This window comes from Bufo bufo, chromosome 5 (assembly GCF_905171765.1).
Source record: "Bufo bufo chromosome 5, aBufBuf1.1, whole genome shotgun sequence".
Taxonomy (NCBI): Eukaryota; Metazoa; Chordata; class Amphibia; order Anura; family Bufonidae; genus Bufo; species Bufo bufo.
Window position 1 is genome coordinate 360,753,480 of NC_053393.1, and position 20,145 is coordinate 360,773,624.

General features: G+C 43.6%; 1 protein-coding gene across 1 annotated transcript in view; it reads left to right on the forward strand.

Annotated features, from left to right (window-relative positions):
* TMEFF1 (transmembrane protein with EGF like and two follistatin like domains 1) overlaps positions 1 to 20,145 on the forward strand; it is a 275,685-nt gene that overhangs the window by 113,149 nt on the left and 142,391 nt on the right. The window contains exon 2 of the mRNA XM_040433077.1: positions 7,497 to 7,606. Within this exon, the coding sequence (XP_040289011.1) occupies positions 7,497 to 7,606 (110 nt within the window). The remainder of the gene's footprint in view (positions 1 to 7,496; positions 7,607 to 20,145) is intronic.

Sequence of the window (20,145 nt, forward strand, 5' to 3'; positions counted from 1 at the left end):
ACTTAGTTTGGTGGGGCATCCAGCTCTAGGAAGAGTCCTGGCTGTTCAAAATGTCTTCCACTTAGAATTATGGAGGCCACTGTGTTCTTGCGAACTTTCAGTGCAGCAGACATTTTTTATACCCTTCATTAGATCTGTGGCTCCATCCAATCCTGTCTCTAAGCTCTACAGACAATACTTTCATCCTCATGGCTTGGCATATGTTGTGATATATATTGTCAGCTGCCAGACCTTATAAAGGGGAGTGTCTTTCTAAATCATGTCCAATCAACTGCGTTTATCACAGACTCTAATCAAGTTGTGGAAATATTTTAAAGATGATAAAGAGAAATGAGAAGCCACCAGACCTAAGTTTTAAGTATCATAGGTTAACAGATTTTGATTTAAAGAAAGAGACTCTGGTGGCAATTTATTGTCTTCAGAGGCAGCTCTAAATGTTTTTTTTATTATCCTGGACCTTTGGGGCCCACTATGATATCAGAGCCTGGGCCTGGGATCCTCTGGTATTCTAGTGGGCCAGTCCGACTCTAGAAGTTTTTGCTTTCTAGTAAAAACATAAAAATTTTGTTTTTACCTTCTCATTATGGGGTATTGAGTGCAGATTGATGGAGGAAAACTTGATCATGTTTACCATGTAAGGGTGATACTCAAAAAATTTGAATATCATGCAAAAGTTAATTTATTTCAGTAATGCAACTTAAAAGGTGAAACTAATATATGAGATAGACTCATTACATGCAAAGCGAGATATTTAAAGCCTTTATTTGTTATAATTTGGATGATTATGGCTTAGTTTATGAAAACCCCAAATTCACAATCTCAGAAAATTAGATTATTACATGAAATCAATTAAAAAAGGATGTTAGGACCTCTGAAAAGTATAATCATGCATATGTACTCAGTACTTGGTTTGGGCCCCTTTTGCATCATTTACTACCTCAATGTGCCGTGGCATGCATACTATCAGCATATGGCACTGCTGAGGTTTTATGGAAGACCAAGATGCTTCAATAGCAGCCTTTAGCTCTTCTGCATTGTTCGGTCTCATGTCTCTCATCTTTCTCTTTGTAATGCCCTATAGATTCTCTATGGGGTTCAGGTCAGGCGAGTTTGCTGGCCAATCAAGCACAGTAATCCCATGGTCATTGAACCAGGTTTTGGTACTTTTGGCAGTGTGGGCAGGTGCCAAGTCCTGCTGGAAAATGAAGTCACCATGTCCATAAAGCTCGTCTGTGGAAGGAAGCATGAAGTGCTCCAAAATCTCCTGGTAGACGGCTGCGTTGACTCTGGACCTAATGAAGCACAGTGGACCAACACCAGCAGATGACATGGCTCCCCAAATCAACACAGACTGTGGAAACTTTACACTGGACTTCAAGCATCTTGCATTGTGTGCCTCTCCATTCTTCCTACAAACTCTGAGCCCTTGGTTTCCAAATGAGATGTAAAAGTTGCTCTCATCAGAAAAGAGGACTTTGGACCACTGAGCAACAAACCAGTTCTTTTTTTCTTTAGCCCAGGTAAGACGCTTCTGATGTTTGTTGTTCAGGAGAGGCTTGACAAGAGGAATACGACATTTGAAGCCCATGTCCAGGATCCGTCTGTGTGTGGTGGCTCTTGATGCACTAACTCCAGCCTCAGTCCACTTCTTGTGAAAGTCCCCAACACTTTTGAATGGCCTTTTCCCGACAATTCTCTCCAGGCTGCTGTCATCCCTGCTGCTTGTGCACATTTTTCTTCTACACTTGTCCCTTCCACATAACTTTCTATTAATGTGCTTTGATACAGCACTTTGGGAACATCCAACTTCTTTTGCAATAGCCTTTTGAGGCTTTCCCGCCTTATGGAGGATGCCAATGATGGTTTTCTGCACAACTGTCTGTCAGGTCAGCAGTCTTTCCCATAATTGTTATTCCTACTGAACCAGACTGAGAGACAATTTAAAGGCTCAGGAACCCTTTGCAGGTGTTATGGATTAATTAGCTGACTAGAGTCTGACACTTTGAGCCTAGAATATTGAACCTTTTCACAATATTCTAATTTTCTGAGATTGTGAATTAGTTTTTTTTAATAAGCTGTAAACCATAATCATCTAAATTATAACAAATAAAGGCTTGAAATATCTTGCTTTGCATGTAATGAATCTATCTCATATATTTCACCTTTTAAGTTGCATTACTGAAATAAATTAACTTTTGCAAAATATTCTAATTTTTCGAGTTTCGCCTGTATATAGTAGGGAAATTGATTTCAACCTACTCAAAAATGCTTGACAACATAGTTAACACTTTTAAGGCCGAAAATGATTCTAGTCCACTAGAATTAGTACAGTTAAAGGATTATTTGAAAGTTCATAAATCTAAAGTAGAGGGTCCTCAGAAGCAGAAAAGTAGTTCAAGTTGGGAAGACTAGATGGTTATTACATACTATTTCAACTACCGTAGTCAGTCATTATTAGATGCCATTGAAAAATCATGCCCAGGTTTACATGAGACAGGATTAATTTGTAGGACAGCTGTATAAACAGAAGCATAGCTCGGAGCTCCTGCCCCTGGTTACTATATTCCACACCATACCAGTGTCTTCTAAAGTAACAGAAGGGTATTTGGGCTCCCTTGGGCACCAGGGCCTGGGATCTCCACACCCTTTTAATAACTCCGGAATAATGATATAACAATGTGCTGATGTTATAAAACATACCAGATTGAAATATTGCATGTTGAAAGTAATAGTGTCTGATGTTTGATGGCAGAGGCTGATTACAAACACATAGTGGCAGTGCCGATTTTCATTTATCCTGGGTAATTTACCTTTCATTTTGAAATAATTAGAAATACATCAGCAATCAATTGGCACAGCTGTGTCATAATTGCCGCTAAGTCACTTTGAGATATGTATCTTAGTCAGTTTGGTTCCATGATGCATCACATTTATGCTGAATTCCAGAATTACCAGCCAGATGTATTGAGATTTGTAGACTTACCCAGTTCCAGTGTGCTTTCAGCATCTTACATCTGCCTTGTACTGTATTTTAGAGTTTTCCTATACATCTTTATATTAGATTATATTAGATTATGTGTACTGGTTCCTTATGTAAAGGGTGAAAAAGCTCAGCACAATAATTGTTATTCTTCAGTAGTGATGGACGAACATCTGCCGGGATGGTTCACGAACGCGATCAAAAGTTACAATGTAAAAGAATATGGCGGGTGCGAATATCGCAAGGTTTACCGCGAAATGACCGCCAGGCGGACTGCAAGGCCATCTCTATTCTTCAGCTTCTTAGAAAGATAATGTCACCGGTGGCTATGTTTGTGAGTTATCCATTTGTTTCTGTGACATGTTACTGTCACTCTGACTCTCCAACAGACGTCTTATGTGTGGTCAGAAAGTCCAGCTTCTCTATTTATTCCTAGCAGATTCACATCGAGGTTTTCATAGGCATTAAACAGAAAGACTAACTTCATGTCCACACATAAGATGCTCTTACTGTTGAAGAGTCAGTGTCAGTGACAGGACACAGCTAAGGACCAGAAGGTAGTGGATAACTCACAAACACAGCCACTGGTAAATTAATACCTTCACTACAAAACTGCACAAACTGGAAAGAAGTGCACCAGAATGCATCCTGCACCGGTTTGTTGCGTTCCCATGCCGTACACAAAATCGCTGCAAGCAGCATTTTTAAGTGTAGCATGGGAAACTGAAGAAACTGGATCCGGCACCAAAAACCATGGAAGTCAATGGTGCCGGATCCGTTTTTTCAGACACGAAAAACAGGATCCAGCGCCCATTGATTTAAAATTTTCGATATAATACAACCAGATCTGTTTAGAACGGATGCGGCCAGTTATAATATTTTAACAGAAGCGTTTTTCTGTGGTATTGAGATTTTATGCTGGATCTCAAAACTGGACAGCAAAAGCGCAGATGTGTAAGGAACCTAAATAATAGTTTTCAATTTATGGGTTAACCCCTTTAAAACCAGATCTAATCTATATTTATTTTCTGATTGTACATTTTTCATTTTCTGTACATGATTAATGAGGTAGCCATCTTGCTTGAGCTGAGGGACTCATTGACCTCTATGGTCATTGTGCGGGGAGGGGGAAGTGCATAAGCTGTGATCCTCATCCAAAAAATATGTTCACATAATTGACTCTGGTCACACAAGTAAGATATGACTCTTATGTTAATTTGCATAAAAGGAAAGTACAAAAATGCATAATACTTATTGAATTCATCTGCAAATGAAATGAAAAGTGTAATTTATATGTTTAGGGTAACACAATGATCATTTAGAAACGCTCAGTGAGGGTAGCATAGTAGAGGTGACAGGTTCCCTTTAATGTTTTCTATACTTTTTCTCTATGGTATTTAACATCATGGTAGATTAATTTTGCACGTCCCTTCAGGGGTTATTCCTATGTGGACATTTATGGCATATCCACAGGAAATGTCAAGAAATGTTTGATTGGTGTGGGTACCACTTTTGGGAACCATTCCTATCTCAAGAATGGGATTCTGTTACACAGCAGAGGTGGGACTTACATTTATCGGACATCTATGGCATATCCTGTGCATTTGCCATAAATATCCAGATTGAAAACCCTTTATAAGATGGCCATACACATGAGATAACTTTCACTAAATGCTTGTTTGGCTAACCATACACATCCTTGATCGGCAGGCACTGAATAACAGGCTGAACTGGATGGATGGAGTTTATAAACATGCCTAACCTTTTTCTCCCCACATATCTACCATCAGGATAGAGCAACGAGGCACAATACACATTACATAGTCAACTGATCCCACCTAAATTGGCAGTCTCAGCCAACATACATGCAATGAGTATGGCCACTCTGCTCTGAGTCAGATGTCTCTTAGCTTTTGCCTGTTTGTAAGCTTGGCTCAGGGAGATCTAGTTTTGGTGTCGGCTTAGAAGCAGATTTGTATCAAGTCTAGACAATGTAGTAAGTGGTGTCTGTAAAAGGCACTAATATTTATTAAGGTCCACTGGCACAGTTATATAGGTAAAAGGGTTGCGAGTGTGACTTGACTACTTAACATTTGACTAAACTAGCTACTACTTCTACTATTCATAACAAGCATGATTTATGGGTAGTGGTGAACCATGTCTTGGGTAACCAGGCATTGTTTACTTGTGTGCTCACTATTCCCTAACATACATATGGTACATGTTACACTGAAAATGCTGATGTCATATCTGTTCTCATGTACACTGTCTGCTCTGCTCACCTCTCTCGACAGTCCGGACCCGCTTCCCACTCTCCTTCCTGGCAGGTCCGTCTATTGGGCTTGCTCTGTCTCTCCACGTAGGCTATGGCCTGCTTGCCAGCAAGTCCTCTCTCCTCTGACAGTATGGTGTATGCATGCACCCTAATGTTCAACAGCCAATAGCTGGCAACCATGGGGAACTTGTGGCACCTTCCCTTGTGGGAGGGTACCTGAGCAATAGGTTCTCTAACATGCTAGTATCCTATGAAGGTGTGTTGTTCCATTGTCTGCCAGTTTCCTGGACTGTGACACTCTGCTGCTTGACCTGACCTGTGCCTGATCTCTGTATTGATACTCCGCTGCCTCCCCTTGACCTTGGACCATTTTTCATATTACACATACTCTGCATGCCCTGACCTCAGCCTGTCTCTGAGTACTATTTTTGTCTGACCCCTCAGAGCCCTGCATTGGTCTCTCCTGATCCCTGTGGATAAGCTGTTAATCATACAGTGACTCAGAATGACTGCACATGATAGAAAATGCTGAGCGTTTCAGTAGTACACAAATCACTGTACTGATTGGCTGCTTGTTCATCATGGGTCTCCAGGTTATGGATCTTATCCTTGGTATCATTGTGGATACATTTCTGTGGTAACAATTATTTTCTGTAACTGATATACATACAGGTGAAACTCGAAAAATTAAAATATCATGCAAAGTTCATTTATTTCAGAAATGCAACTTAAAATGTAAAACTAACATATGAGATAGACTTATTACATGCAAAGCAAGATATTTCAAGCCTTTATTTGTTATAATTTGGATGATTATGGTTTACAGCTTATGAAACCCCAAAGTCTCAATTGTGAGGTACCCTTTGCTCAGGGCGTATGGATTAATTATCTGACTGGAGTGTGACACTTTGAGCCTAGAATATTTAACCTTTTCACAATATTCTAATTTTAAACTGCAATTCCTTTTAATTTGCATTACTAAAATAAATGGACTTTTGCACGATATTCAAATTTTTCGAGTTTCACCTGTAAATGCATTTCTAAGCTGACTAAATACTTAAAATGTTAAATCAAGCACACTGTTCATTTTTTTACAACTAATGTATATTTTAAAATGTCTATTTACATATGCCACAAAAGACTATCATTAAAGTTCAGGGACGCCGCAGTCCATGGAGACTTATTTTTTCCGGACAATGCTCCATTGGAAAAAAGTATGCATATGACCAGCCAACCAGAGATGCCCACCTACAGGTGAAACTCGAAAAATTGTGAATATCGTGCAAAAGTTAATTTATTTCAGTAATGCAACTTAAAATTAGAATATTGTGAAAAGGTTCAATATTCTAGGCTCAAAGTGTCAGACTCTAGTTTTCATAAACTGTAAGCCATAACCATCAAAATTATACGAAATAAAGGCTTAAAATATCTCGCTTTGCATGTAATGAGTCTATCTCATATATTAGTTTCATCTTTTAAGTTGCATTACTGAAATAAATGAACTTTGCACTTTATTCAAATTTTTCGATTTTCACCTGTATAGACAGCACTGTTTCATTGTTCTTATCCCCCATCAGTACAGAGCAGGGTACTGGTTTGCTAGCTGGGGGTGGGGAGATATTATCTCTCAATGACAAAACACAACGGTGCACGAAGAGTTATTTTTGAGGTAATGCTCTATGGGAAATAAATTAGGCAAATTTGTATTAAAAAGTGTTCAAACTTCATATCAAACATGTTGTGTATATACACCCTCAGGATTTGAAAGACTGCTGATTGCTGTCAGTGAATTATACTGGTTCAGAAGAAAGATAATTATAAATAACTGAAGTGTAAAACTCTTAGGTGGAATTGTGGATGTAAACCAACTTCACAACATTGACAAAACTGTTGAAAAATATATTGGACTTGATGTGCGCTTCAGTGCTTTATGCTGGGACTGAGTGATGAACAACTCCCACTGTTTAGATATTGATGGCCTGTTCTGAGTATAGGCCATCAATATAATAGGTCGGGAAACCCCTTTAAAAATAAACATGCTGACGCAAAACTTGATGTATACTGGATGACAATTTCAAAGTTTTCATGAAATTATGTACTTTTCATAGAATTTATAGATTATAATATATTGTAATTATAATATAATGCTCACATTGATGACCACTAACATTGGATTTTACTATTCTTAGCACTCATAACATATTGACCATTAACTAAAATGTGCCCTTTTTTATATTACAGAGCTGAATATGAGGGAGCCTGAAGTGCGACGAGTATGTGATGAGACCTGTAAATATGGAGGAGTGTGCAAAGAAGATGGGGATGTTGTGAAATGTGCCTGCCAGTTTCAGGTAAAGCAGTATCTACCACTGTCAGACCTAGCAGAGAATGTACATGAGAAAATTACACGTTTCTTAGATCAGGTTTTTTATCACACAAATGTGGTGGTGTTTTTATGTTAACGTTGCTTCTATCCATGTTATGTATTTAAAAAATCTTGATAAATTCCAGGTTTCACACTGGTCACTAAAGCAGAAATTATAGGTTTTCTGTAACTCATTTGTCAGCTTTACTGTGTAAACTGAGACAGAATTGGCAGAATTATGTCATTGTGATTACAGGGCAGAGCATTTAATGACAGCTCTTTTGTACTGTGTGGGACAAGATAAAGCAGGATAGCAACACCCAGGGGCCTATATAGAAATCAGTGGGCCCCATAGCAGGAATCTGAATTGGGCCCCCATGCCCTGTCCCTGGCCCCTACAACTTCTCGCCCTTGGCCCCTCCCACTACCTACCCTGTAGCATCCCTGCCCAGCCCCCTTTTCACCTACTAAAAAAAAAAAATGTCCATTTCATCTTATCAACCACCACCCAGCCATTTATGCACTGCATGTCCTAATTCTTATCTGTAAACTACCCCCAACACATCATGTACTGCTACAAACTTACTAGGCACTACTGCAGTCTTATCATGTTTCCCCATGAGCTGTGTCTTCAGCCCACCCATGAAATGTCTACTTGTACATCCACTGCAGAGCTTCCTCCATCACAGATTCTGGCTGGAACAGAATACTGAAATCTGATTGCAACTGCTTGCTGCTCATTATATAATGTGCCATCCCCCCATCCCCATGAACTGTCTGCTGGTGTTTCACTCCCCCTCCCCAATGCTGACTTGTGCTCCTGTGGCGGCTGTCAGGGCCTAGGGCAGATCTTCACAGTGGTGGACTGGGTCTGGACTGTTGACACTCCCAACCAGGTCAGGTCCAGACAGGTTAGTCAGGCCACAGTGTGACACGTGCGCGCAGAGGAACAAGGCTGGGACAAAGTACTTTGGTTCCTAGGCAGATTAGGCGAATGGCACCCCTTTCTAGAATTAATAAAAAACTATGATAATAGATAATTAAAAAAATATTAATACATTTTATGATGTTGAGATGCAGATTACTAAAGTATTTAATCCAACTCATGTTTCTCTTACTGGTTTAGTTCACACTTTTTTTTCTTCCCCATTCGCCTCAGACTGCCCTGAAAAGTTCTCCCAAAGACTACAGAGCCTATTTGTGTAACTATAGGGGGTTAAGAAGTAGCAGTGGCATCTGGGACTGCCATATAACAAGACCTCTGTATTCTAATGTTATCTTGCAAGCCTGTTGCATTAGGGCAAAATCAGCTGCTGCAGAACTTCATAATACATACTTCATCTGCTGCAGAACCTCATAATACACAATTCAGCTGCTGCAGAACAGCATAATACACACCTTAACTGCAGCAGAACTTCATAATACACATTTTAGCTGCAGCAGAACTTCATAATACATGCATCAGCTGCTGCAGAACATTTGCTAACTTTTTTAAATGGAAGTATTTTGTTCAATATTTTGCATCTGTATTTGTAAGACAAAATCAAGAGTATAACCTACACAGATATAAGTAAAGTAAAAAAAAAAAAAGTGAAAAAATTGGTACCACTTCTATACCCCCTCTTTCCTTGATTTGGCTTACAAATACTGGTGCAAAATATCGACTAAAATGCTGTGAAAGTGGCCTAACATTATGTCTTATTGAGCACAGTGCTCTAGATGTACAGGGTGTTGTGTTATCCTTTACCATCTTTTAAATACCCTTATTTACTTAGGCTACATTCACACGAAAGGAGGGGGCACTCAGTTTTAATGGCTATTTTTTTAAAAAATTTGCATTTTCTGGCTATCTGGTCACTTTAATAGCCATATTCCATCTTTTTCTAATGACCATCAAAGGGGTTTTCTGGCATTTTGATACTGATGACCTATCCTCAGTATAGGTTATCAGTATGTGAATAGTGGTGGTCAGACACCCATGACCCCTGCAGATCAGCTGTTTGAGGAGGCAGTGGCGCTACTGTGAGCGCCACGGCCTTCTCTGTGCTTACCAAGCACAGAGCTGTACATTGTGTAGCGGCTGTGCTTGGTATCATGCTGAGACCCATAGAAGTAAATGGAGCTGAGCACGATACCAAGCACAGCCACTATACAATGTATGGCTCTGTGCTTGGTAAGCACAGAGAAGGAAACAGTGTTCACAGGAGCGCCACTGCCTTCACAAACAGCTAATCGAGGAAAGGTGGGGGCATTATATATAGATGCACAACTAGCGGCCATTATGAGTATGGGGGCACAACTGGGGGCTAATATCTATACTGGGGCACAGTTTGGGGACTATTATAACTACTGGGAGGCATTAAGGGGGCCATTATCAATACTGGGGTACAACTAGGGGCCATTATAACTACAGGAGGCAGAAAGGAAGTCATTATTTATACTTGGGGTATTATGGGGGGGCATTATATATATATATATATATATATATATATATATATACACAAAAAATTGGACTGCACTCCGGTAGACTTTTCAAATAGTCAATGAAAAAACTTTATTCACCCAATCCTGGAGGTTGGATGAAATGCCCACTGTGAATAACAATGCCCTTTACCCCCTTTTTTTGAAAAAGGAACTCTTTTTAAAGAGTTTTAAAGAGTTTTTTCACATGTCCCGACTGCATTGCAAGAGAGTTTCCTTTTTGTTCTAGTAATATGTTGTTTTTTTGAATATTATAAGTGAGGAAATAGTATGTATTGTACTTTTTTGGTTTTTATGCAGCAGGATTCCTTACATATTCCTTCATAGCCGAGTGCTAATTAGACTGTAACAGCTGACAGAGGAGAACCCTCTTAGTCACGATACCTGGCCGGATGAGGACCCGTGGTGGTGCTGGCACTGACGTGTTGTCACCACTCGGGGTCCCCTATGTGGTAGGGCAATTCATCTTGGTAGGGATGGATGCTCACCTGACCTGTTAGAGACTGGAATTAATCCATAGTGACTGGTTAACTTTGGCGCTTGTAATTTGTGAGCACATGGCGACCGTAATGTGATTTATTCACTAAGAAAGGATGTTAGAGAATGACTGGCAATGATCCCTTTTCAAATATGGCGGCTTTTGTAGAAGGAGCTGTGACGCGCTTGCGCCGCTTTTTCTTGCCGATAGTCAATGGGTGAGGAACATGGTGCGCGCAAGCGCCGCTCTGGTCATAGGATGGCGACCATGCGGCGCATGCGCTCTTCCATCCAGCCCTGTTTGATGATGTAATGCAGCCGGGGCATGCGTGATGGTAATCTCTGAACACACCGATTTGCGTGATGATGTATGTGGGTGCCATCGTTCATCCAGGTACGAATATGTCCTCTCCTCCTACTTACTTGTGCACTGATGACATATATGCACTGATTACACATGTATGTGATACAGATGAATTCAATTATGCACTTATATGGCTTTTATGTAATGTATTGTACATTATATTTTATTCGTTGTATGCACTTCGTCACTTTATCTTGCAGCGTCCATATTTGATATTATATGAATATATGTTTTTTATATATGTTTTTTTCCCTAATCATCAATTATGTAATGTCACTGATCACTTTGATTGATACTCCTTTATATGTTTGCTGTTCACTTTGTACCAATGCTTGAGAAAGGCTCATGTATGAGCCGAAACGTCGCTCTGGGCCACTTTATGGGTGAATAAAGTTTTTTCATTGACTATTTGGAAAGTCTACCGGAGTGCAGTCTAATTTTTCGTTCTATATCAGTGGGTAAGCACCTATTGCCATACTTGGGCTTTGCACCCGTTTCCCTCCTCTTTTTGGATGGTGCTGCTGGTGTTTTTTTCATATATATATATTTGTGGTCATGGCTACGGCCAAGAGGTATCCGAAGAACCCTAGGGAGAGAAACAACGGGAACAACCTAACCCAGCTAGGCGTGTCTTAGCTGACCTGACTAAATGGCTTGTTGTGTGCCCTAAGCCATGATCGTGGGTAGGCCTATAAGTGGGCATACCCTGTGGAAATGAGAAGATAAAGGAGGGAGGGTGGGTGGGGCACCTGAGGGTGTGGCTCGTATATGAAGAGCCTCCGCCCCTCTCACAAATGCAGGCTGACTAATCAGCCTTACCAACTTGTGGTCATGGCTACGGCCAAGAGGTATTCGAAGAACCCTTGGGAGAGAAACAACGGGAACAACTTAACCCAGCTAGGCGTGTCTTAGCTGACCTGACTAAATGGCTTGTTGTGTGCCCTAAGCCATGATCGTGGGTAGGCCTATAAGTGGGCAAAAACCAAGCCAAGTAGGGTAGAAAAGGAATTCAAATGGCATGTGCAAACTAATCCCCAAGCCAACTGCAAGGCGTCAGGGATCTAGAGCGAAAATTCGGGGTATATGAGGCAAGACCAGTAGGAGACCCACAACCCATCTTGTGGATGACAAGGCCAGAGACATGATGCTCAATATTGCGGATACTGCCCCAAAGCGGAATGGAGGACCGGGAATACGTTGTGAAATGGATCGTAAAAACCAACTGAAACTTGTAAAGTTTGGTTCTAGTGCGAGTACTGGCAATGCCCTAGCCTCAGGAGATCGTGGGACCGCAACCTAACTGCCTAGACTATGCAGGAATGAGGGCCAAAAAGAACCATGTAGATAGGAAGAGAATCCTTGAATAGTTCCCCAGACAACAGCTATCTGCTAGCCGTGGTCCGCGCGTTCTACTGTGTGCCCCTGAGAATTGTTTTTACGCTTGAGACGTGAAGACCGACCTACTATCTGAATCTTCTACCGTGAGGAAATGCTGGACCTTGTCCAAAATCCGATTCAACGTGGTTGTAGGGAGTCTGAGGTTAGTGCGGAAAGAAGCTACGAAGCCATAATATACAAGATTCTGTCTATGCCCTCCCATGAGTGAGGGAATGCAATGCAATGAAGCTACCGGCGAAAATGTATTCCTGGTCGTAGTAAAAAGGCAAAGACTTTGCGCGGGGACCTGGTTGACAAAATATGATCGACTACGATCAGAGACTGAAATGTTAGAGGGAATTGCCCTACTTGTTCTTCCTCTGGCAGGACCTGAACGAAAGCATGAACAATTAAAAGAAAGACGAAATATCTGCGTAAGACATGACAATGATGCTGTAGGGTGAACCGGACCAGTTTGCAGTCAAAACATAAAGTGAGCAATTAACATGGATTATTAGGAAATTAGGGAAGCAGGTATGTATGCGATACATAGGGGCCAAATCAGCCCAGATGCACAGATGGACAACCAACCAGGCAATCAGCCCAGCAGGACTGAAAACAGTCATCGGGCCCCCGAAGCCATGGGACCGAAGCTGTCATCGGGCCCCCGAAGCCATGGGGCCAAAGCTGTCATCGGGCCCCCGAAGCCATGGGGCCAAAGCTGTCATCGGGCCTCCGAAGCCATGGGGCCAAAGCTGTCATCGGCCCCCGAAGCCATGGGGCCGGAGCCGTCATCGGGCCCCCGAAGCCATGGGGCCAGAGCCGTCATCGGGCCCCCGAAGCCATGGGGCCGAGGTTTTTAAAAAAAAATATTTTTAACTATAAAAGTGACCTGAATAAGGTGCAGGTGAAATTAAACCATGAGCCTGACCGATGTGGCAGGCGATACCCAAGATAAACTACGTGGCCTGAATAACATGCAAGGCGAAATATCGTTAGGAACGAGACTTGACCGACGTGGAAGGTGACCCCAATATGAGTTCAACTGCATGACCTGAAAAGACGAAGGGAAACGTGACAGAAAAAGGAGATAATAACGGACATTAACTAAAATTAAACCTGAATAACATAAGCTGGCAAGCAGGTAAAGATATGAGTCATTCAAAAGCATAGCTGCACAGGTGGACAGACAACCATTGGTCGGACCCCTGAAGCCATGGGGCCGAAGCAACCACCAGGGGCCCATGGGGACGGACAGCCGTCGGGATACGAACCTTAGAATTAAGGACGGCTGGGGAAAAGATTGGGGCTTAACCCAATGGGTTTAGTAATCAACCGGGACTCGATAACCTAGAAAGACAAAGACATGGGGTAAAGCTTCTTAATGAAATGAGGCTGAAATGAACCGCAAGTACTAATTGTAAAATATAAATGAACAAAAGAAAACTTCTGAAAGGTGTGCCATGGAAAATAGTATCAGATGGCCGTATGACCTACCAATGTCGATGACAATTGTGAAATCCTCTAAGCCAAGAGCCATGCGTGAGAGACCCTTATGGTGGGAGCCATGCGTGAGAGTCCCTTATGGCGGGAGCCATGCGTGAGAGTCCCTTATGGCGGGAGCCATGCGTGAGAGTCCCTTATGGCGGGAGCCATGCGTGAGAGCCCCTTATGGCGGGAGCCATGCGTGAGGGCCCCTGATGGCGGGAGCCATGCGTGAGAGCCCCTTATGGCGGGAGCCATGCGTGAGGGCCCCTGATGGCGGGAGCCATGCGTGAGAGCCTCTGATGGCGGGTGCCATGCGTGAGAGCCCCTGATGGCGGGAGCCATGCGTGAGAGCCCCTGATGGTGGGAGCCATGCGTGAGAGCCCCTGATGGCGGGAGCCATGCGCGAGAGCCTCTTATGGCGGAACAAGTATCAGATGACCGTGCGAACTATGAATGACGATGCCAGTCGTGGGGTCCCATAAGCGAAGAGCCACTCGTGCGAGCCTCTTATGATTTTTTTTTTTTATAAACCACTTATGCAGCAGCAGAATGCCTTGGGGACTCGCATAACCATGACCCCCTCCAACAGCAAACCTGGAACACTAACCAGCCTACAACCATGTCGTCCCCCTAACAAACAAAACATGAAAAAACGGTCATGGGGCCCCCGGAGCCATGAGGCTGGATCAGTCATAGGGCCCCCGAAGACAGAGGGATGACGTTGCGGTGACGATAAGTAATTAAAACATAAGCCGGACCTGATGGCATATGAAGCGACTTGAATGATTGGATTGGCTGGAAGGTGGCCTAAGGAAGATGACTGACAACAGGCGTTAAAAATAGACATTAGTAATCCGAAGCACGTGCATACATAAACACTAACCACCGCGAACCATAAACGTAAACATGAAATTGAAACAGAGATGGGAGAAAAAACAAGAGCCTGAGGCATTGCAAGTTCGCTAAGAGAAGGCTCTTATCGTGACAAACAAAAAAAACAGCTTGTGAAAACATAGCAGGAAACTTACTGGCCCACTGACCTCTGCTGAGGAGCTGTTTGGTGAACTGGGGCAGGAGACCAATCTGAGTGAATACGAACCAGAAGTAAAAGGAAACCAGTCTGAGTGAATATGAACCAGGATTGAAACAGAAAGTAGGCCTATGGAATGTAACAGACCACCGAGGAAGGGAACGTAAGCCTGAAAAGAACGCAGTTATGTTTGTCGGGCGAGAGGTACTAGAGCAGTGGGTGCAGACTGCCCCGGTGAGATAGAGCAAAACCATGACGTAGCAATGAACAGGAGAATGCAGCTTTAAATGGGAGCAGAGTACAACACATGATGTAACAACAAATGGGTGAATACAGCATGGATGTGAGTGGTACCTAAAAAACATGGTATGGGAAGCGCATGAAAAGCAGGGTATAAAGCAGACGTATAAATGCAACCTGAAAGTGAGCAGAGTATTGACGTGATGCGAAAGCCGACACGTGGACGCAGCACTAGTAGTGAAAGGAGTATAGGACAAGATGTGAAAGCAGACATGCGGACGCAGCTTTGGATGTGAACAGAATATTAACTTGATGTGACAGCAGACATGGAAAGCGGCTTTGGTGAGTGGGGTATACGACCTGGTGTAGCAGTAGAAGTGTGAACACAACTTTGGGTATAAGCAGAGCATGAAATTTGGTATAAACGCAGCTCTGGTTGTGAGTGGAGCAAGGTGGGAACACCAGAGCATGAAAACGGAGTAACAGTAGCAGCTATGGCTGTAAGCCGAGTATACAACATGTAATAACAGGCGTGTGATACGGATCCGGCAGTCGGCGGAATGAGATGTAACAGCCAACAGGTGAGTTCAGCTTGAATGTGAGACCAATCTGAGTGAATACGAACCAAGAGTAGAAAAGTGCAGGACAGTAAGGTCGTGCGGATGCAGCATAAGACATGAAATAAAAGCCGAAAGTGTAAATGCCGCTCAGGATAACAGCAGAGCATGAAAGTGCGGCAGGGTTTTTAAGTACATGGAACAGTGAAATACATGAAGTCTAAAGCTGGTTTCACACGGGCGTTGCGAGAAAATGTGCGGGTGCGTTGCGGGAACGCCCGCGATTTTTCCGCGCGACTGCAAAACATTGTAATGCGTTTTGCACTCGCGTGAGAAAAATCGCACATGTTTGGTACCCAAACCCGAACTTCTTCACAGAAGTTCGGGCTTGGGATCGGTGTTCTGTAGATTGTATTATTTTATTTTTAAAATAATAGCATTCTGAATACAGAATGCATAGTACAATAGCGCTGGAGGGGTTAAAAAAAATATATATATATAATTTAACTCACCTTAATCCACTTGACCGCGGAGCCGGCATCTCCTTCAGTCTCCTTTCTTCAGGACCTGGGTAAAGGACCTGTGGTGACGTCACTCCGGTCATCACATGATTCATCACCATGGTAAAAAATCATGTGACGTACCATGTGATGACCGGAGTGACGTCATCAAAGGTCCTGTAACTGTACTTAATGCTCACCACAGGTGACAAAGGAGACAGAAGGAGATGCCGGGCTACGCGATCAAGTGGACTAAGGTGAGTTAAATTTTTTTTTATTTTTTTTTAACCCCTCCAGCGCTGTTTTACTATGCATTCTGTATTCAGAATGCTATTATTTTCCCTTATAACCATGTTATAAGGGAAAATAATAATGATCGGGTCTCCATCCCGATCGTCTCCTAGCAACCGTGCGTGAAAATCGCACCGCATCCGCACTTGCTTGCGGATGCTTGCGATTTTCACGCAACCCCATTCACTTCTATGGGGCCTGCGTTGCGTGAAAAACGCAGAATCTAGAGCATGCTGCGATTTTCACGCAACGCATAAGTGATGCGTGAAAATCACCGCTCATCTGAACAGCCCCATAGAAATGAATGGGTCGGTATTCAGTGCGGGTAAAATGCGTTCACCTCACGCATCGCATCCGCGCGGAATACTCGCCCGTGTGAAAGGGGCCTAAGGATGGTGGTAGCGGGGGGAGGGGAGGAGAACATGGCAAGGAACAGCTACAGCAAGAGGCCTAAACAATAACAGCTGCGTCCGATCTCCAAACATGACGTCACGTGCAGCCCGGGTAACTCTTTCTTTACAGCAAACCGGCTGAAGTAACTTTTCATACAAGACGAACGAAGCAAAGTGAAACTTGTAAGATTTAAAGGAACTAACTCCTATTACCAACAAACAAAGTTGAAAAGAAAATAGAAGTATTTAGGCCCAACGAGCAAACCTGAGGTAGCAGATTCTGAGGCGAAGCCTCCCGTTTGCTAGCAAAGTCTGTTCCGACCGGCCAGGAGAGACGGCCCCGGCCCAACCTACTTACATAGTATGGCGCGTGCATGCTACGGAATCAGAGAGCAAAATAACAAGCTCTATTCTGGCTCCATGCTGCGAAGAAAGAATCCTACCACCAGAGAAGCTAGTTTGCTAATGACACCCAGCGTCAGCTGTGCCCCTGAGAACCCACGCCTGTGAGTGAGGCTGTGGCTCGTATATGAAGACCCTTCGCCCCTCCACAAATGCAGGCTGACTAATCAGCCTTACCAACATATATAGATATATTGAGGGCACTTCAGGGGTTGAGGTTTTAACTTAAAAATCAAAGCATCAATTATTATTGACAGTTTTCTATGGCCATTAACCACCTCCGGACCGCCTAACGCAGGATCGCGTTCCGGAGGTGGCAGCCCTGCGCACAGTCACGCATATACGCGTCATCTCGCGATGGCCGAGATTTCCTGTGAACGCGCGCACACAGGCGGGCGCGCTCACAGGAACGGAAGGTAAGAGAGTTGATCTCCAGCCTGCCAGCGGCGATCGTTCGCTGGCAGGCTGGAGATGTGTTTTTTTTAACCCCTAACAGGTATATTAGACGCTGTTTTGATAACAGCGTCTAATATACCTGCTACCTGGTCCTCTGGTGGTCCCCTTTGTTTGGATCGACCACCAGAGGACACAGGTAGCTCAGTAAAGTAGCACCAAGCACCACTACATTACACTACACCCCCCCGTCACTTATTAACCCCTTATTAGCCCCTGATCACCCCTGATCACCCCATATAGACTCCCTGATCACCCCCCTGTCATTGATTACCCCCCTGTCATTGATCACCCCCCTGTAAAGCTCCATTCAGATGTCCGCATGATTTTTACGGATCCACTGATAGATGGATCGGATCCGCAAAACGCATCCGGACGTCTGAATGAAGCCTTACAGGGGCGTGATCAATGACTGTGGTGATCACCCCATATAGACTCCCTGATCACCCCCCTGTCATTGATTACCCCCTGTCATTGATTACCCCCCTGTAAAGCTCCATTCAGACGTCCGCATGATTTTTACGGATCCACTGATAGATGGATCGGATCCGCAAAACGCATCCGGACGTCTGAATGAAGCCTTACAGGGGCATGATCAATGACTGTGGTGATCACCCCATATAGACTCCCTGATCACCCCCCTGTAAAGCTCCATTCAGATGTCCGCATGATTTTTACGGATGCACTGATAGATGGATCCGATCCGCAAAACGCATCCGGACGTCTGAATGAAGCCTTACAGGGGCATGATCAATGACTGTGGTGATCACCCCATATAGACTCCCTGATCACCCCCCTGTAAAGCTCCATTCAGATGTCCGCATGATTTTTACGGATGCACTGATAGATGGATCCGATCCGCAAAACGCATCCGGACGTCTGAATGAAGCCTTACAGGGGCATGATCAATGACTGTGGTGATCACCCCCCTGTCATTGATTACCCCCCTGTAAAGCTCCATTCAGATGTCCGCATGATTTTTACGGATGCACTGATAGATGGATCCGATCCGCAAAACGCATCCGGACGTCTGAATAAAGCCTTACAGGGGCATGATCAATGACTGTGGTGATCACCCCCCTGTCATTGATTACCCCCTGTAAAGCTCCATTCAGATGTCCGCATGATTTTTACGGATGCACTGATGGCGGGAGCCATGCGTGAGAGCCTCTTATGGCGGAACAAGTATCAGATGACCGTGCGAACTATGAATGACGATGCCAGTCGTGGGGTCCCATAAGCGAAGAGCCACTCGTGCGAGCCTCTTATGATTTTTTTTTTTTATAAACCACTTATGCAGCAGCAGAATGCCTTGGGGACTCGCATAACCATGACCCCCTCCAACAGCAAACCTGGAACACTAACCAGCCTACAACCATGTCGTCCCCCTAACAAACAAAACATGAAAAAACGGTCATGGGGCCCCCGGAGCCATGAGGCTGGATCAGTCATAGGGCCCCCGAAGACAGAGGGATGACGTTGCGGTGACGATAAGTAATTAAAACATAAGCCGGACCTGATGGCATATGAAGCGACTTGAATGATTGGATTGGCTGGAAGGTAGCCTAAGGAAGATGACTGACAACAGGCGTTAAAAATAGACATTAGTAATCCGAAGCACGTGCATACATAAACACTAACCACCGCGAACCATAAACGTAAACATGAAATTGAAACAGAGATGGGAGAAAAAACAAGAGCCTGAGGCATTGCAAGTTCGCTAAGAGAAGGCTCTTATCGTGACAAACAAAAAAAACAGCTTGTGAAAACATAGCAGGAAACTTACTGGCCCACTGACCTCTGCTGAGGAGCTGTTTGGTGAACTGGGGCAGGAGACCAATCTGAGTGAATACGAACCAGAAGTAAAAGGAAACCAGTCTGAGTGAATATGAACCAGGATTGAAACAGAAAGTAGGCCTATGGAATGTAACAGACCACCGAGGAAGGGAACGTAAGCCTGAAAAGAACGCAGTTATGTTTGTCGGGCGAGAGGTACTAGAGCAGTGGGTGCAGACTGCCCCGGTGAGATAGAGCAAAACCATGACGTAGCAATGAACAGGAGAATGCAGCTTTAAATGGGAGCAGAGTACAACACATGATGTAACAACAAATGGGTGAATACAGCATGGATGTGAGTGGTACCTAAAAAACATGGTATGGGAAGCGCATGAAAAGCAGGGTATAAAGCAGACGTATAAATGAAACCTGAAAGTGAGCAGAGTATTGACGTGATGCGAAAGCCGACACGTGGACGCAGCACTAGTAGTGAAAGGAGTATAGGACAAGATGTGAAAGCAGACATGCGGACGCAGCTTTGGATGTGAACAGAATATTAACTTGATGTGACAGCAGACATGGAAAGCGGCTTTGGTGAGTGGGGTATACGACCTGGTGTAGCAGTAGAAGTGTGAACACAACTTTGGGTATAAGCAGAGCATGAAATTTGGTATAAACGCAGCTCTGGTTGTGAGTG